The sequence below is a fragment of the Plasmodium berghei genome (genome assembly GCF_900002375.2).
Source record: "Plasmodium berghei ANKA genome assembly, chromosome: 6".
Lineage (NCBI taxonomy): Eukaryota > Apicomplexa > Aconoidasida > Haemosporida > Plasmodiidae > Plasmodium > Plasmodium berghei.
In genome coordinates, this window is record NC_036164.2 from 326,126 (window position 1) to 345,742 (window position 19,617).

Consider the following 19,617-nt stretch of genomic DNA (forward strand, 5'->3'; position numbering starts at 1 on the left):
TTTAACATTTTGGCGCAATATTATTGTTTTGTTTTGTTATATTATATATATATATATATTTACCATTTGACTCTTATTAAAATTTATAAATACCTTAAATATAAGCTTCTTTTTTATTTTTTACATTTTTTGTTTTTTTGATGGGAAAACCACACATTTAACAATTATAAGATTAATATACATCATAATGCACATTTTCAAATATAATATGATAATATTGAGTAGACCCCCCATATCCATTAAAAATAAAATAAAAATAGGAATAATTGTATATTTTACTCCTATATATAATATTTATGCATATAATGACTTTGCTGTGTTTTTTTTAATAATTCCTATATGTTCTGCATATTAATCTTACTAACATATTTATATATTTTTATTACAACATATATTTATGAAAAAAATTTAAAGGCAAAAAAATTAAAATGCATAGGTTTGCATTGTCTAAAAATTCAAAAATTATAACAAATGGAAATTTTATATATTTATATTTTACACTTATTTATTGTTATATATATTTATAACGGTTTTAAGTAGAACTATTCAGTTCTTTAATTTAAAAACCCATGTTATTTTTTTAATGATAATTCTTTAATATATTATTAATAATGGAAATAAGAGCCGTTATTTTATTTATTTCCTTTTTTGCGTATAACGCAAATATTATTATAAAAAATGAATTTGTAAAAGCAAAACAATATTATAGCTATGAATACAACATAAATCGATCCAGTAATTATTTGCTACCTCATACACATGGAATATATGCTTTCTCATTAGACAAAACAACACCAATTTTTAGTACATTCGTTTTAAATAATAATAAATTCTTTATCCGAAATTATTATAAATTTGAAAAATATTCCAATTGTTGTTTGAGGTAAACGATTTTTCTAAGAATTTAATATGTATATGGATTAAGTATAAAAAAACATTTTTTACATGAATTATATTTTTATATATGATCTCTATTTCATAAAGAGTATGCTATATTATTATTGCCATAATTTTTATTAAATTGTTAGCAAATAAATAAGCAATAATATTCACATTCTCTTGTATTTATTTATAGATTGTAACATTTTTTCGATACATACATGTAACTTCATATATCCATATAAACATTCTGTAGATTCATAAGCATGTATATATTTTAATGTTAGATATTTCCAGCTAAAGATATTTCATAGTAATAATATAGAAATTTATAGTAGACATAGTAAACAGAATAAAACTATTTTTATAGATATAATTTTAAGTAATGTATTGAATAAAAAACGAGCACATTCGAATAATTACTTATATCATTTAACTATTGATGATTACAAATTTGTTAAGGTAATGCCTAAATTTTTCAAAACTAAATATTTAACTCGTGGTGTATCGAAAATATCGTTCTTTTGTCTCTATATTTGATGCATATGTGAATATTATTATGAATCGCTTTATTAGAATTTGCATTTATTATTAATACTAAAAATTTTACTAATATAAACCATTTTTGAAAAATATAATTCATTTTTTAAGCATAAACAGGAGGGATGTAATGCAGAAAATATAATTAGCACACAGGAGCGGATAATACAAGTAAATAAAAAAACAAAATATAAAAGTAATAAAGCATATGGTGTGGTTTCATTTTTTATAGATTTGTACAAATCCATTCAAAATAAAACCATAGACTGTGTACTATCAAAAAATGAAAACAATGGATCATTTTTAAAAGTCATGGATGGCTTTAAAAATAATAAATGCCTTTTTATAAGTGCTACACACTTACCTTCAATATATTATGATTATTTTAATAAAAATTATGGCAATATAACATCAAAAAAACGAAAGAAACGAGACCTCGAGGAAATAATAAATATGGGAAATATATTTCATCAAGTAGACAAAAAAATAAATATTGCCACAAAAAGTCATGAATCAAATAGAACAATTAATAGAAAGAGAGATGTATATAAAAGTAGTAAAAATGGCAGCAACATACAGAATCAGAATAATATTAAAAAAATAAAATATTCTAAGAAAAATAGTACTAAGTTTTTGAAATCGCGATTTTTAGATAAAAAAATGTATTATTCAAATCTATCCAAAATAAAAAATAATATTTTGAGCACAATCCACCTTAATGATAGATTATCTAATAATTTAAATAATTCTAGAAAAATTCAATTTACACCCAATCAGACATTTATACGAACAAAAAATGTTTTAATATCGTTAAAAATATATGGTAGTATAAATGATAATGTTTATAATGGATCTATATATATTTATAAAATTTATGGAGAATGTGATGGATTTGTAATTGCAAAAGTTAAGATAATTGATATAACAAGTCTATATATCATAACAAAGCATTTTGAAATCAATAATATTGGAACGTTTTCAATTTGTTTTAATACAAATGATACATATATTCCAATTGGTAAATTAAAAATCCAAAATAATTCAATTGAACAATTTGATATTATTTCTAATGAAAATTATATATCAACATTTAATTGCCCAATAAATGAATCTTCTATATTATTGCATATTAACTCACATTACGGAGCTATCTATGCAGATACCAACGGGAAATTGTCATATATTACTAATAAACATTCCGAAATAGAAAAAAAAGTGAAATCAAAACGTTATTCTATTGCATGTTCGTCATCAGGAAATTACATTGCTATCCTCCAAAAACAATATGTATTCATTGTGGAAAAAAATTTAAAATTTTCTGGCGAAATTATTGCTCATTTTTTAGATAATCCAATTAGTATATTTTTAGATAGGAATATTATATATATCACTGATGCAAGCAGAAAAAATATATTTCGATATATTTCAGTTCATATAACAAATAAAAATAGGAGCCGCCAACTTTCATTATTAGACATTAGACTTAACTCAGCACAGAGAAATAGAATACGCAATGGAAATTTCAAAAACAAAATGCATGATAAAAATAACAAAAATTTCAAGAAAAAGTTAGCAAATTTTGGAATCACAAACTTATTACAACTAAATAAATTTATACATAGTGTCGAAGATTATGAAATTCTAAATGGAATAAGTTATACTATAGGAAATACCCCATATGAAGAAGTTTTATCAAATATGCCAACAGAAAATATGCATTCACAAGCATTAATAAATGATAGAATTTCCCTAGTTTATCCAGCAGGTATTGTAGTTTTCAATAATAAAGTGTATTTTGTTGATACAATTTTGCATACACTATTTTGTTATTGTTTAATAAAAAAAGAAATGATAGAAATGTATGGTTATTTGAATTCACCGATTAAAAGTGATAGCGGCTTAGACCAGCCATATTCCTTATCACTATATTATTATGATGAAGCAAAAACAAACCTTTTATTTTTAAGTGAGTTATCTACACCAAGAATACTAATTTTTGAAATAGATAATAATATTAAATTATATCAAGTATATAATGATTTACCATTTAATATTGCTACTAATGTTATTACAACATCCCGTTTTTTGGTAGTATGTGGAATTAATTTAAATAATGAAAGTATTACAACTTATATTACATTTATTGAAATACAAGATTTATCCGATATAAAAATAAAATATAATGGCTTTCCTCGTTCATTCAAGTATAAAGAAGTAGTAAACATACAACCTTTAATAAAAAGTGATAATATTATAAAATTTAAAATGAATCAATATGACCATAATATTCCAGATAATAATATTATTACTGGATTGAAAATAAAAAAATATACTGGTATTATTTATGGGACAATAGAAATATCTGCTATATTTGATATAGAAATAACAGTATATAGCAATTTTAAAAAAAAAATATTAATTTTAAAAAAAAACATTTCGTCATGCCCTAAAGGCCATTTTTATAGTAATAATAATAATTGTGAGTTATGTCCTATTGGATATTTTAGTAAATATAACAGGAAAGATGAATGCTATAGCTGTGAAGATTATTTAAAAAACTCAATTACATTTTATCCTGGTTCTGATTCAGAAAATGAATGTTTATGTAAACCTGGTTATTATTTAAGAGAAAATAAATGTGTAGAATGCCCAGAAGGATTTTATAAAGATGTTATAGGAAACTTTAAGTGCCATTTGACATGTGAGCCCGTGAAGAAAAGTACTGTAACTGGAGCCAAAAGTTATGAAGAATTAAACTGTTCATGCAAAGATGGATATTATACTATTTATGATTCCGTTTGTGAACCTTGTCCACCCCATAACTATTGTTTATATAACCCCAAAAATAAGTTTCATAAAGCTGATATCATATTGTGTGGCAGTAAATCAGTAACATTGACTAATGGAGCATCATCACCAACTCAATGTGTATGTGATCGTGGATATTATTATGATATAATGTCAAATAGTTGTCACCCATGTAATTTTAATAGATACAAAACAACTATTTCTAATGAACCATGTGAATATTTTGTGAATAATCCGGTACATTCACAAGAATATTTACCCAATGAAAATTATATCCAAGGACATAATATACATTTAAAACAGACAAATAATAGTATGTTTGCTATGACAAAAGGATCAAAAATGCCTCAAATGGCAAATTTATGCGAAAGTGGATATTTTTATAGTATGAATAAATCATTTTGTTCTATTTGTAGATATGATCATATTTGTAAAGGGGCATATAATAAAATAACACAATGTCCTATACATTCTGTTACTACAAAGTTAAAAAGTGATTCCTATTTAGACTGTTTATGTGCACGGGGATATGGAAGAATAATTGTTAATGATTTTAATAACTTTTCTATATCTTGTAAACCGTGTCCATATGGTACATTTCAACCTCATCTCTCGGCTGGTGAATGTATACCTTGCCCACCTTACACTTTTACAAAAAATACAAAATCAACGTCTATTACTGATTGTATACCCCAAAATGGATATTATAACCAATATTTTGAGTATATATATGAATATACAAAAAATAAGTTAGCTCAAAATATCCCCAATTTTTTGCAAGAATATCATCTTTATATAAATGATCAGTATGCAGAAATTAAACGAAACGTCGCTGAAAAAGACAAAAATAAAAATAATTTAAAAAAGAATAGTGGCAGTAAAACTTACTGTTACAATAGTGATATATCCTTTGATTTGAGAGGAAATAAATATGAATATTATGACACAAAGGAACCATCTGATTACTTTAAAACATATGGGCAAAAATATAATAAAACCAATGCCAAAGATAGCATGATCTGTTCTAAAGCATATAATAATGACGGTGGCAATTACATCGAAGAATCAAACTTTTCTCATGCCCAAAACAATTTAAAAAAATTAAATATTAACAAAATAAATAATAACATACGGCATTTGAAAAGTCCTTATAATAATATATTCCATACAAATTATTTAAAAAATATAATTTTAATGGACAGGATAAAACATTACAATTTTTTTCAACAAAATCCTGATTTTTTCAAACTTAATAATACTGAAAGAGATAATATTCATTTTTATATTAATCACAATAATAAAATGGGTAGAGATAAAAAGAATACAGATTTTTCGAGGCAATCTATTGGATTTAAAAACGTGGGAATACGTTATTTATTGTTCGACAAAAATATCAAAAGAAATAATAAAAAAAATACTAAAATAAATAGAAAAAATTATGTAGGAGATACAATCGAAATGATAAATAATCACAAAAATGACATAAGGTTAATAGGTGTAACAAAAATATCATCATTAATCACAGGAATCGAAAAAACAATCAATGAAATAGATATCTTATCAACAACGCATGTAGATATATTAAAAACTATAAGAACAAGAGAACGTATTTACAATTCCAGTATAAGAAAAAAAATAATTTATAGTTGCTATGAAACAGACCAATTAATTAAACACACCAGAAATACGATATATGCAATTACTATACCTGAAATAGATATAATAAATTGTTTAAACAAATGCATTTCCAATGTATATTGCACAGGAATAGAAATAGACAAAAGACATAATAAATGGAAATCACATATATCTTATGTTTTAACCAGAAGTTCTGGATTCGAAAATATTAATATTTATAAATGTAATTTATTTCTTTATGAAGATTCCGATTCATATTACGATGTAGACGATAAAAATATAAATGGAACAAAAATTAATAATAAAATCAATGATATACATAAATATAATGGTACAAATAAAATAACAAGATGCATTATTCAAAAAAATTATATTTTCCAACTTTGGAAAATTTATACTTTTGAAAAATGCCCAAATAATTATTATTGTCTAGGAAATTCATACAAAAAATCTAAATGTCCTTTAAATTCTGTAAAAACAAAATTTAAAGGGAAAATAAAGAATTGCTTATGTTTACCTGGTTTTTACTTAAACGTAAATACTAAAAAATGTGTTAGATGCCCTAAAGGAACTTATAAATATAATACATCTAATGAAAATTGTTTAGAATGCCCTTTAAATTTAACTACTATTTCTGAAATGTCTACTTCAATATATGACTGTGTTTGTAGAGAGGGATATTATTTTCAAGGGGCTAACCAAATTGAATTGATCAATACAAATAAGATAAAACGAAATATACTGAAAAGTTACAAACCAGGTAAACACAGTCCCATTCAACAAATAAAAGATAGATTTTTAGAGGTGAATCAAACAAATAATTTTTTTAAAAACTCAAAAGGCATTAAAAGCAAATTTACTGAACAAGAGAAAGTGAAATACACTACTAAAAAACTAAAATCAAAATATGTGGCTAAAAATAATTTAATCTCAATTAATGATATAAATTTTATTCAATCAGAAAATATTCAAGTAATCAATTTAAATCCAATATATCAAAATACAAGAAATAACGAAAAATATTTACATTCTACAGTGGATTCTAAAGGCACCAAAAAAAACATATATCATAATATTACCGAACAATGTGCTAAATGCCCTAATGAAATGTTTTGTCCCGGCGCGTGGTTAAAAAATTTTGAATTTCAAATTCATCACCCCCCTATTTTTTGTCCAGAAGGGTCATTTATTCCTAAAACCACCATTATATCGACGGATATAAATAAATGCTTATGCAAAAAAGGATATGGTATAAATTTTAATAAGAATAAGAATAAATGCATAAAATGTAAAGAAAAATATTATAAAGATGTAGTAGATGATTCTTTATGTGCAGGATTATGCATGGAATATTCTACTTCATTTAAAGGGTCGATCAGCAAAAAACAATGTTTTTGTAATACAAGAAAATATATGATAAGAGAATCCTCAAATGAAATTAAATGCATAAATTGCCCCGAAGGATCTTTATGTATTGGAGGATTAAAATATAAACCATTAAAAATATTAATTAAAAATATTAATTATACTAATATCGAAGTGGTTGACCATACTGTTCCATTTCCCCAAAAGGGATACTCCGCTACCTTTGAGATTGTGCATCCAGATTTTTCTTGGACACCATTAAATTCAGTAAATCTTAAAATAAACAATTATGATAATTCTGATATAGTACTGTCAAACAAACTATTGTTTGATGTTTTTTATACGAAGAGAAATTATGTTGAATTGGAAGTGAGCAAGTTTATAAATGGTAATAAGACGTCATTATTGAGCAAAAATTCTATATTTTTTAGAAAGAAAATAATATTAAATATTTCTAATAATAAAAATAATAAAGAAATATATTTTTCAAAACAAGAAAATAAAACACCTGTACTGATTACAGAAAACGGAGAGCAAATAAAATACAAAAAAAGTTTTCTAACTGTTGATAGAATACCTGATTTTCATATATGTCCAATTATGAAAAAATGTGTAGGAGGAATAAATAATTTATGTTATGAGGGATCAGAAGGATATTTATGTAGCAATTGTTCTAAAAAGTATGATACAAAATATTTTAGATCACAATGCTTTAAATGCCAAAAAACAAAAATAGAAATATTTAACTTTATATTGTTTAAGGCTGTTTTTTATGCATTAATATTTTTTTTAATATATTTAAATTATTTTTGTTGTATAAAAAAAAATTTTGTGTTTATAGGTATATTCAAAATATGGTATGCATTTATTATTTCGTTTTTACCATATATATTTATAATGGATTCTAATTCACCTAGAGAAGAAAATTATATATTATATTCCCAATTTTTTACTAGTCTACCTATAAAATTTATTACACAGCATTTAAAAATAAATTGTTTTATTAATTCATATAATAATGAAAAATATATATATGTATGGTATGTTCAGAGATTTATAAAAATTGCAGAGCCTATAATTGATTGTTTTTTTCTGGTATGTATATTTATATGCTTTTATATAATATACACATGGTGGAATTATCAAAAAATAAGTCTTATACAAAAAGTTATTAAAAAGCAAATAAATAAAGAATATAATAAAGAATATTATAAATACGTGTCTGATTTCTATTATCATTATTATCAAAAAGGGATTATAGATACTATAAATAACAAAAGGAATAAAACATATTTGGAATATATGAAGTATGATTGCGATTATTTTTCCTCATATAATTCATTGAGTTTTAGGACACCCTTGCTCAAAAAATGGAAAAATAAAAAGTGTTCCAAGAAATTGGATAAAAGCAAACTCCATAGTGTAACATCGTGGAAATCGAACAAAAACCAAAGTTCAAAATGGATCAATCAAAAAGTAAGCAATAAATCCCACAAATGGATAAACAAAAAGGAAAAGAAACAAAAAAATAAAACAATTTCATTAGATGATATAAATTTTTTGGAATCATCAAGTTTTTCACGCAATAAAGAATTGACAAAAGAAAATAGTAAAGAATTTGATTTTTTAGATGTTATAAATTTTAAAAAAGATATATCTCACAAAATAAAAAAAACAAGCAGTTTGCCTATCGAAGAAAATAAGACAAAAGACAATTATTGGACATCCATATGTCTACTAAATATATATAATATTAAAGCTATGGGTATATTTCGATATATTCATCCCCCTAATATTAGTATACATAAGAAAATTGGAAGTATATTATCGGATTTAAATGCAATATATATAATTGTGTTTTATATACATTTTCCGTTCACACTTATGAGTATATTAGAACTTATTTGGTGTCAATCAACAAAATATAAAAACAAATTACCTATATTAATATTATATCACATGCCTTCACAAGTTTGTAGTTTTCAGAACAAATTATTTTTATCAGGAGTTTTGTTTTCTGGCTTTTTTTTTTTTATTTATTTATTTTTATTTATAAAATATTTTTATGGCACATTTAAAAATTTTAAAGTTTTCCAATCCTACGATAGAGATTTTAAATGTTATTTTTTATTTAATGGATATAATTATCAGAATCGATGCTGGGATTTTGTTAATATAATAAAAATTGTATTGTTTGTTACATCATTTATGTGCCAATTTTACACAAATAAAATTAATAATTCAAAATATTTTATTTTTTCATGTATAATATTCATTATAATTACAGAAATTACACTTATTTTATTATATTCACCATATGACAAAAGATCTAATAATGTTTTACAAAAACTTAGTCTTTTGTCTATTTTTTCAGTACTCATAACATACTTAACTACACACTTTAGCTTCTTTTTTGATTTTTACATAATAAGTGCATTACCATTTATATTGTTTATTTATTTTCACATACATACTATAAATAAAATTGTCCTAGAATTTGCATTATATAAAAATATTTTAATGAAACCTACAAGACAAAAACAAAAACTAGATTCAGAAGAGTTTCTAAATGAAAATAGCATTTTATTTAATTCCTATTTAAATACAAAAACGAATATCCAAGATAATGATGAAGATATTATTTTCTCAAACAGTAAAAAAATAAGTAGAAAATATAAAAGATATAAAAAAGAGATTCATTCAAAAATAAAAGAGAATTATAATTTACTAAATTTTGTTTTAAGAATTAATAAAATACCTTCATGTTCCATATTTTTTAATGAGAAAAATGAAGAAATATTTGTACAAGATTCAAATGATTTAATAAAATGTAAATATTATAAAAACGAGAAATATTTTAAAAAACATAATAATTCTCTTAAGATAAATCCAAATATTATTACTCTAGATATATTATATTCTGATTTACTTTATTATAATACAACATACTCCAATAATGAAATATTTACCAATTTAAATAATTCACCCCCCCCAAAATATTGTTATAGTAGTAGTGGGTCTAAAATGAGTAAAGATGAAAGCCTATCGAATCGAAATGGGTTTAGAGAATTTTCAAATACAGAAAAAATCGTAGAATCATCAGAATCATATGAAGAAAAAAATGTATTAGATAATCAAATTCAAAAAGATACGTTAAAAAATTACAATTCTCCCTTAAATAAAACACATTTTATCAAATGTCTCACTGACGCCATAAATATCTTGTTTGTTAATCAATGCTATAATCACATATCTGTAGAATGGTTGAGCTTTGTTATAAGGTTTTCTATATGCTTTATACACTGGGTGAAGAATCATGATAAAAACATAATTGATTTACCTCCTTTAAATAAAAGGCAATTTGAGTTAAAAAAAAGGAACCTTTTGTTTTATTCTTTATTTAGTTCATATTCAGAATTATATTCTTTATATTTTCATATAAATAAATATAATAAATTTGAAACAAATAAAAACGATTTTGTGAAAGCCGAAAATTTAGAAATGTTCTACATGTATTTAACTGAGGTCAATCACCTAAATATACAAACTAATGGAGAAAATACACAAGGTGATAATGATAAAATACCAGAGTATTTTGTTCCTTCAAATTTATTAGACGATGAATTTTACATGTGTGAGCATGATATAATAGCCATGTTATTTGATAAAAGTATCTTTAGAAACCTGTCGATTACATTATTAGAACTACAATATGCCATTTATATGATACAGTTTATTGAAAGCAAAAGATTATCAATTTTAATTTTTTTGTTTTGTGAAAAAAAAAAAAAAAAAATGATTAAAGAAAAATCATATATAAATATGATAAAAGATACTAAAAGACATGTACAAAATATCCTAAGCAATGATACTAATATCAATCAATTATATGAGGTTGAGCATCGTTATTTGAAAGAAAATAATTATATAATAAAAAACAAAATTAAAGCGTTACAAAAAATAATTAATAAAAAACAAAATAATAAGTATCCAAAGATTGATAATATAAAAAGTATCATGACAGAAGAAAATGGCAAAAACAAATATGATAAGTAATATACACAGTTATATTGTTAAAGCATTGAAAGGCATGTTGAATAACTCCTAATATTTGACTTATAAAACTTATCAAACGGACTATTACATAGAAATTCTCTATTTTTATTAACATTATGTTAAGTACTCACACAAAAAATAAGTCTACTAATCAATACAGGATACTATGTATATTTATTTCCCTTATGTATATCATAAAGCAATTTAAAAGGTAGAAAACATAAATAAAGACGTGATATATTGTATATCAATATATATATATATAAAACATTTAAAAATTATGTAGAATAAAACATAAGAAATAAAAATATAAACAATTTTTTATGACAGGCAAAATTTTTCATATACAGGATATATCACCATATATATACTCACACATCCTGATAATATATTAGTCAAAAAATGTAATGATTTTCCCTCATGTGGTTCCAAACAGGTATGGATATATTTTTTTTAATGTATAGAAAATATAATCGAAAAATATATTGCTCATATTAATTGTATATATATTTATTAATATATTTATATAAGTGTTATTAAACTGAAATAATGGAAAAAATAAACTAGTCAAATTGTATTATTCATAATTATATCATTATTTAGTAGCAAGCTAAAATTTTGATATATATTTTTTGTTCTAAAAATTTGTTCACGTTATAGATAATACACCTTAGTACATAATATTAGCAAGTAGTAATGCCTATACATATATATTTATATAGTGGTATTAAATGACTTGGCTTTTAATTATAGTGTTATTATAATAATGGGAAAAAATACATAATATATAATAAAAAAATATTAACATGTTTTCCCTTATGTAATCAATCATTTATTTTTAAAAAATATAATTGAAAATCATGATAATGTAATAAATGCATTTATATATTACTGTAATATAATATGTAAAAAAAATAAAATAATATTGATGTAACACGCCATAATATAGCAAAATAATAAAAAAAAATATTTCAAATATCAATATGTACTATAAAAAACAGACCAATAATTTCTTTAAAATAAATTACATTCAAATTTGTATAGAATAATAACTTATGTTTATTGTATATAAATAGATTGAAGTATAAAAAATACTATATGCATATAATAATATAATGAACAAATAAATAATATATATCATACATAACAAGTTTCCCTCTTTGTTTTTATGAACATTCATATCTTACATTAGAAATATAAGAGTTAAAAAATAAACATAGTCCTATTCGAAGTGGAATCAAATAATATTTAGGAAGAATAAAATAAGATAAACAAAAACACACATATAATTATATAGCACAGTCGTTATACGAAAATGAGAAATAATATTTTAAGAAAGTTTATTACAAATAGTAAAAATGTAAAAAGCTGTAATGTATTAAAAAGAAGATATTTTGTTAGTATTCTCTCAAATAATGGAATGAATTATAAATATAACAATTTATATAATGTTAATAATTATTTTATAAGGGGTCACGGACAAAATAATACTAAATATTTTTCAACAGAAAAAGAAGAATTAAGTTCATATACTAAGGAGCAGATTGAAGAAAAAGTTTTGAATGTTCTAAAAAAATATATATCAGCTGATGCGGAAATTAATTATAATGAAGATTTAGAAAAAAATAAAACCAAAGATAATAGAGCATGGGATTTTTTAGATACTGTGGAATTTTTAATAGATGTAATTTGTTCATATAACATGCATATATGTGAGAATGTTTCAGTTTATTGTATAATTCGTAAAAGTGCTTAAGGCTTTGTACATATACATATGTAGAGTGAAATTTATGTTTATGTACATGAAAATACTTTGTAGCTTAAACTTGAAATACCATAATTTTGCTACACATATGAAAGGGTTTGTGTACATATATTATATTTATCAATTTGTTATTCTCATCTTTTTTTTTCTCCCTTTTTCACAGATTGAATCTGAATTCAACATCACAATACCAGATGAAACAGCTGACGGTATAAAAACAGTACAAGAAGTAATAGATTATTTGGTTCAATTAAATATTAAGAAGGCTTAATTATATTCCTATATACTATATACTATATTTTAAATAATAGATAGCAGCAATATAATTCTAATGGATTTTTTAAATTAATTTTCTACAAACATATAATTTTGCAATTAATAATCAAGTATATGATACATTTTTTCATTTTATTTTTTATTCGTAACTGAAATTCTTATAATTATGCATTTTGTTTTCCTATGAAGATTAAATCTTTGATCATGTAAAATATATAGTTACACATATAATATGCTTATATAAAAACAAAACATAAATATTTTATTTTTTTATAAAATAAACTTCTTGGTTTTGTCTCTCTTAGGGGCTTTGTAACAATTATTATTTCTTAAATTAATTTTAATTTAATAAATCTTTAATTATTGGGTATTACACATATGTTCCTCCTTCAAACTCACTTATTAAAATTGTATACTATAAAAGATATTCCTATTTATAGATTTATATTAACATATTGCGACTTCAAATTTAAAATGTTACACATTTTTCTTATAATTTTATTCCATCCGTTTTTCTATAGTTCTTAAATATAAAAATGTATTCAAAGAGTAAACTGATTGCTATGTGTGCAAAACAGCAAGATATCATAGTTCATATTAAAAAAATACCACAAAAAAATATTATTATATTATAATTTAAGTGGCATAAGAAAAATTTTTGTTTTATTATTGTTAGAAATTAAGGCGTTTTAATAAATACAAATATTTCTTCGTGTGTACACAGGGCACCTATTAAATAATAAAATAGTATTTTTAACTAAAAGTAATGCTAAATTAGTATTTTAGAAATATAAAATGTAGCGTGCTCGTTTTGTTTTCATTTACACCCGTAAATATTGTTCCATTGTTTTTAACATTCATAAAAAAAATATAAATACTGAACAAAATAATATAACAAATAGATTCCTACAAGTAATGTACTACAAAAGAAATAACTTTCATGCGTTTTTAATTATACATATTAAGCCTGCTTCACAATGGTTTTAAAATTTGTGAGAATGAAAAATTAAATATAAAAAAATGAAAAAAATATATTATTCCTTAAAACGTTGATTTTTTATATATTCAATAGTAATATAATGTAATTTAAATCAACATAAATTCGTATTTTACTTATAATTCGACGTATATAACTAAACAAATATAATTAAAAATATATCTAGCATTTAATTTCACATATAAGCCAAATATATATATACATATACATGTGTGTGATAATACAATTTGAATTACCGAATTGGCTTATAAAATGCCATATTTTCATGGTGTTAAGTTGATGTATTTATTAAACTTTTTCCATAATATTTGAATGACAATTATGTATTGCTTCTCCCATTTCTACTAATGTAGTACCCCTCATTATGGGCCATTTGATGGTATAATTTTGTAATATTAACATAAAAATAGTAAAAAAACAGACAAATTGAAACTCCAGATATAGAATACCATTGTTAATCATTTATAACATAAACAGAATAAGGAAATGGTTATAAAGCAAGATAGATGTGCTACTAAAAATATATTTAGTAACACACTGAATACCGAATATGAAAAACTTGAGGAGATCAAAGATAAGACATCACCAAATATAGACATGTTAAGAGAAAAGGAGGACAATGATGGGTTGTATAATAATAACAATAACTATAACAAAAGTGATGGGCATAAGGCATATATTGAAAATATAAAATTGAAACAATCTAAATATTTTGGAGATAAAACTATAGGGAAAAAATATAGTTATATTTATTTAATAAATCAAATATTTGGATCTGGAATTGTATCTATTCCATATATATTTAAACATTCTGGTTGGCTACCATGTCTATTTATAAATATTATAATATGTCTTTTAACAATTTTTAATACATTGTTATTTTTACGATCTATGACAATGATACCAAATAATATCCATTTTAATAAAAGATATGAATACATTTCAACTATGTGCTATTTTTTAGGAAAAAACAATATATTTTTTATGTTTATGCAGATATGCTATTATGGTAGTATATTAGTGAGCAATATAATTTCGATAGTTATAGTATCCCATGCAATAGATTATATTTTAGTAAATATATTTGGCTATACTATTGGGGTGATTATATATCCAAACTTTCAGTTTAGCACAATCACAGATATAAATAAATTGTATTATAGCAATAATTATGTATTGTGTATAACTATAGGATATGTAATAAATGCTATCATATCAATATATTTTTCTCAATCAAGTTTAGAAGATAATATGAAAGTACAAGTATTATCCTTTATATTTTTAATGATTACAATTTTTCAAATCATTTTTCTAAGTATTATAAAAATATATAAATATAACAATGCCCACACAATATTGCCAAATGATAGTACGGGGAAATATTCAGATATTAAATATCCAACCATATTTGGTGATTTTAATTTTAAACAACTTTTATCTTCCTATATATCATCTTATTCTGCTATAACAGTAATACCGTGTTGGGCAAATGAAATGAAGTCTGATGTAAAAATTATGAAAACTGTATGGATTTCAAACTTTTTTTGTTGTTTTGTTTATTATATATTTGGATACGTATTATATACCGCTTACCCTCATATTAATAATGAAAATATATTGTATGGCATATTAAAAAATCCATCTATAAATACTTCAATGAAAATTTCTATTTATTTATTTGATTTATTAACTATTGCACCTGGAATTTATGTATATTGTATTGCAACAAGGTATAATTTAGTTAATAGTAATATATGCTCAGAAAAGGTTGCCTTCCTTTTTGGTACTGTTTTTCCATTCCTTATATCATGGTGGTTTACTTCTCGGGCTATGTTTGAAAGCATTTTTACATGGTCAAGTTTAATTTTTTCATATGCATGTAATTACATTACACCATCAATTATATATTTGATAGCTTGTAAAAATATTCCGTATTCTCAAAAAAATCCGCTTCATTATATTCATGTTTTATACGACCCAAATGAATATAAACAAAAAAAATTCGCGTTATACAACATGTTTTCTGTAAAAAACCATTCCAAGGAAAGAGAAGGCACAAGCTCAAATACAAATCCCAGGATTCTCAATGAAAGAAATTATAACCAAAAATGTGATGCAGATACATTCAAAATAGAAACAGGTGATTGTATTAATAGTCAAAATAAAATTTTTAATAATATTACTAAAAATTTCTATAATAAAACATATCAATACCCGCGCTTTGAAAAAAATGAAAGTAAATTCGATACCAAGGAAATTTATAAATTAAAGGAATATAAAACAAAAGAAATTGAAAACAAAACTATCATCAACGATGATTCTAATAATGTTAATAATAATAAAAAAGGCAAATATAAAATACATTTTAAAAGTCTTAGCCAAATTAACAATCTGGAAGAGCATGATAAGCACAATTATTATGACGAAACAAAATCAACTAGGGGAAAAAACATAACTTATTTGATAGGAATAGACCAAGAATCTCAACAACAATTGAACAAGTATAATAATAGTAATAATAATAAGATTAGCGACTTAAATGACAATTCCAGATTCTTAGAGAATAATGTAGAAACCACATGCGATGATTTTCAAAATGGATACAGGGAATTAAAAGACATATGTGAGGAAAATGGAAATGAAGGTATGAGATTTAAATCTCCTGAAATAATAAGAAATTCATATAATGATAATAATAATAATAATTATTATAGAAAAAAAAGTGACAAGGATTTAAAAAAAAAAAATAAAGTAAATATATCACATGAATATTGTAAAAAAAACGAAAATAAATTAAGTAAATTCGAGTTACGAAAATATAATTCTTTATTCAATATTAAGAGTAATAATATTAATAAAAATAATTCTAAAAAAACGAATCAACACCAAATGCATAATGGCCGAAAATCACGAAAACACAAAACTGTTATAGGATTTGAAAAAAAGCATATTAAAATTTCCATTAAAAATAATAATATTAATAATAATTATTATGGCTATTCCAACATTAGTGAAAATGATATGTTAAATAATAAAAATATAGCCGATTTATCAAAAGATATATATAATGATGTAAAAATAATAAAAAAAAATTATGAAAGAAATAAATATTTAATTAGATATTCTGATATATTTGATTCTTTTTTAAATCTAAAATTCATACTTGAAAATGGCACTCAGAGAAATTCTGTTGATAGTGATTTCAATTTAGATGTAGCAGACAAAAATAGAAGCTCTAAAGATTATGACACGAATAAGCTTATTAATAGCTATAATACAAACAATAGCTCCTATTCAAACAATTGTAAACCTTTTCTTACTAATGAGAAACTTCCTAACACATTTGATAAATATATACAGAGGAATGACCGTAGTGCAAACGAATATGAGTATAAAGTGAATGACAAAAATTTAGAAACAGAAATAAAAATAGGGATAAAAAATGTGCTATGTAAAAATCAAATAAACGATATAACCTATAGTATAGATGCAAGTAAGGATGAAAATAGAGAACTATCCAAAAAAAGGAAAAGTGAAGAAATAAAAAAATTAAACATTTCTACACACACAGATACATATAAAAATATATTGATAAATAATCCATTATCTGATAAACAGAAGATAAAGAAAATTTTAGAAGACATAGAGAAACAAAAATCAAATGATGAATATAAAAGAAAAATAAAAAATATTAAAAAAGAATTTTGTATGTTTATTAATGAAATCAATAATAAAAAAAAATTAACATGGGCTTTTGATGGAAACAAAACAAATACAAATTTAATAATAAATAAAAAAAATATAAATGTTTCCAATGCATATAATTATTTATATTCAGACGATAATACAAATTATTTTTATAAAAAATCAGAAAGCGAAACATACTCATATAACATAAATTTATATAAAAATAAAGAATCCTTAGATACTGTTATAAATAAACAAAAAAGTGCCTCATATTTAAATAATAATTCTTATCACAATATTCTATTGAGGTACCAAACAAATGATAGTAATTCTAACACATTAATGAAAACACAAAGTTCAAATTATTACAAAAAATTTCAATCGTTATCATTGAACAGTGGGAAAAATATATTAACCAATTTCCAGCCACAAAGGGACGAAGAAAATAAGAATGAACCCACTAATATCTACATAACTAACCAAATAAATGACCCTATAAATGAAAGTGTAGATGATTCTACAAATATATGCCCTCAGATGCTTATGCCAGAAAATTTTAACAAAGACAAAAAATGTCAAATTAAAGATAATATTTTAACAGATCAAGAGGAATCTAAAGAATCAACAAATGATTTACAGTTAAATAAAAATAAAGATATAATTATGTATTTTTTAAATTCATATAATAAAAAAAATAAAATATATAAAGATATAAATACATTATATGTTCCTGATAATGTATATCATGTTATTCCCAAAATTAACAGAAGTACTGAGCAAAATATTTTTGACGATTCAATAAATAATATTTTTAACTATTATAAATATAATTTTCTTTTATCATTTGTCGAAAACAATGATTATAATAATATTAGCAAAAGTGGTAGTATTAAATATCCAAATATCCCGAATAAATACTTTTCTCAAAATGATATAAATATAGAAAATGCCGCACTAAAGGAGATTTATATTAATAATACTGAAAAAGAGGATTCCTTATATTCTATTTCTCAAAATAATAAAAATATTTATTTAAATAAATTTCCTAATAATGAAAAAAGAGAACCACTATTAAATTATTATAAAAAAGAAAAGAAATATAGTGATTTGCCAAAAATTAATTTAATTTGCTCTGAAAAACCTATATTTGGGTATGAAGATGCATATCAAATAGATGATTATGTAAATGGGAAAATTAATGAAAATATTATTCATGTCTATCCTATTAGATATTTAAGAATTAAACATGTTAAAACAACTGAAGTTTTATTGCTTATTGCAATATTTTTATTAGCTATCTCTATCCTTTACAATTTTATCGCTTAATTTAGAAAATAAATAAAATGCAGAACCAAAATTCAATAAAATAGGAGAGAACTAAATAATTATATGTATATGTGTACATATATATTGTTATCTCGAACCCTTATTTGTTTTACTCTATTTTTTCATTTTTTAAGTACAAATTTGTAATTTTTTTAAATAAAAAACACACATTCACGTGTGTAATGTATTAAAATGTGCATGCTTTATGCTCTTACGAACATATATCTCGATTTCATCTTTTTTTACATTTAAAAAAACAACATTAATAATTATATAATGC

General features: G+C 22.7%; 3 protein-coding genes across 3 annotated transcripts; all 3 read left to right on the forward strand.

The window, feature by feature from the left end:
* Nucleotides 1-611: 611 nt before the first annotated feature.
* On the forward strand, nucleotides 612-11,286 carry PBANKA_0606700 (cysteine repeat modular protein 3; the record flags this gene model as incomplete). The annotated part of the gene is made up of 3 exons (XM_034568594.1): nucleotides 612-883; nucleotides 1,167-1,341; nucleotides 1,531-11,286. 3 exons carry the CDS (start codon nucleotides 612-614, stop codon nucleotides 11,284-11,286), a joined length of 10,203 nt encoding a protein of 3,400 aa, XP_034420568.1.
* Nucleotides 11,287-12,601: 1,315 nt separating this feature from the next.
* Nucleotides 12,602-13,322, forward strand: PBANKA_0606800 (acyl carrier protein, mitochondrial, putative; the record flags this gene model as incomplete). Its single annotated transcript, XM_034568595.1, has 2 exons — nucleotides 12,602-12,970; nucleotides 13,215-13,322. The coding sequence occupies 2 exons, from the start codon at nucleotides 12,602-12,604 to the stop codon at nucleotides 13,320-13,322; spliced, it is 477 nt and encodes a 158-aa protein (XP_034420569.1).
* Nucleotides 13,323-14,810: 1,488 nt separating this feature from the next.
* On the forward strand, nucleotides 14,811-19,337 carry PBANKA_0606900 (amino acid transporter, putative; the record flags this gene model as incomplete). Its single annotated transcript, XM_034568596.1, has 1 exon — nucleotides 14,811-19,337. The coding sequence occupies one exon, from the start codon at nucleotides 14,811-14,813 to the stop codon at nucleotides 19,335-19,337; it is 4,527 nt and encodes a 1,508-aa protein (XP_034420570.1).
* Nucleotides 19,338-19,617: the final 280 nt, after the last annotated feature.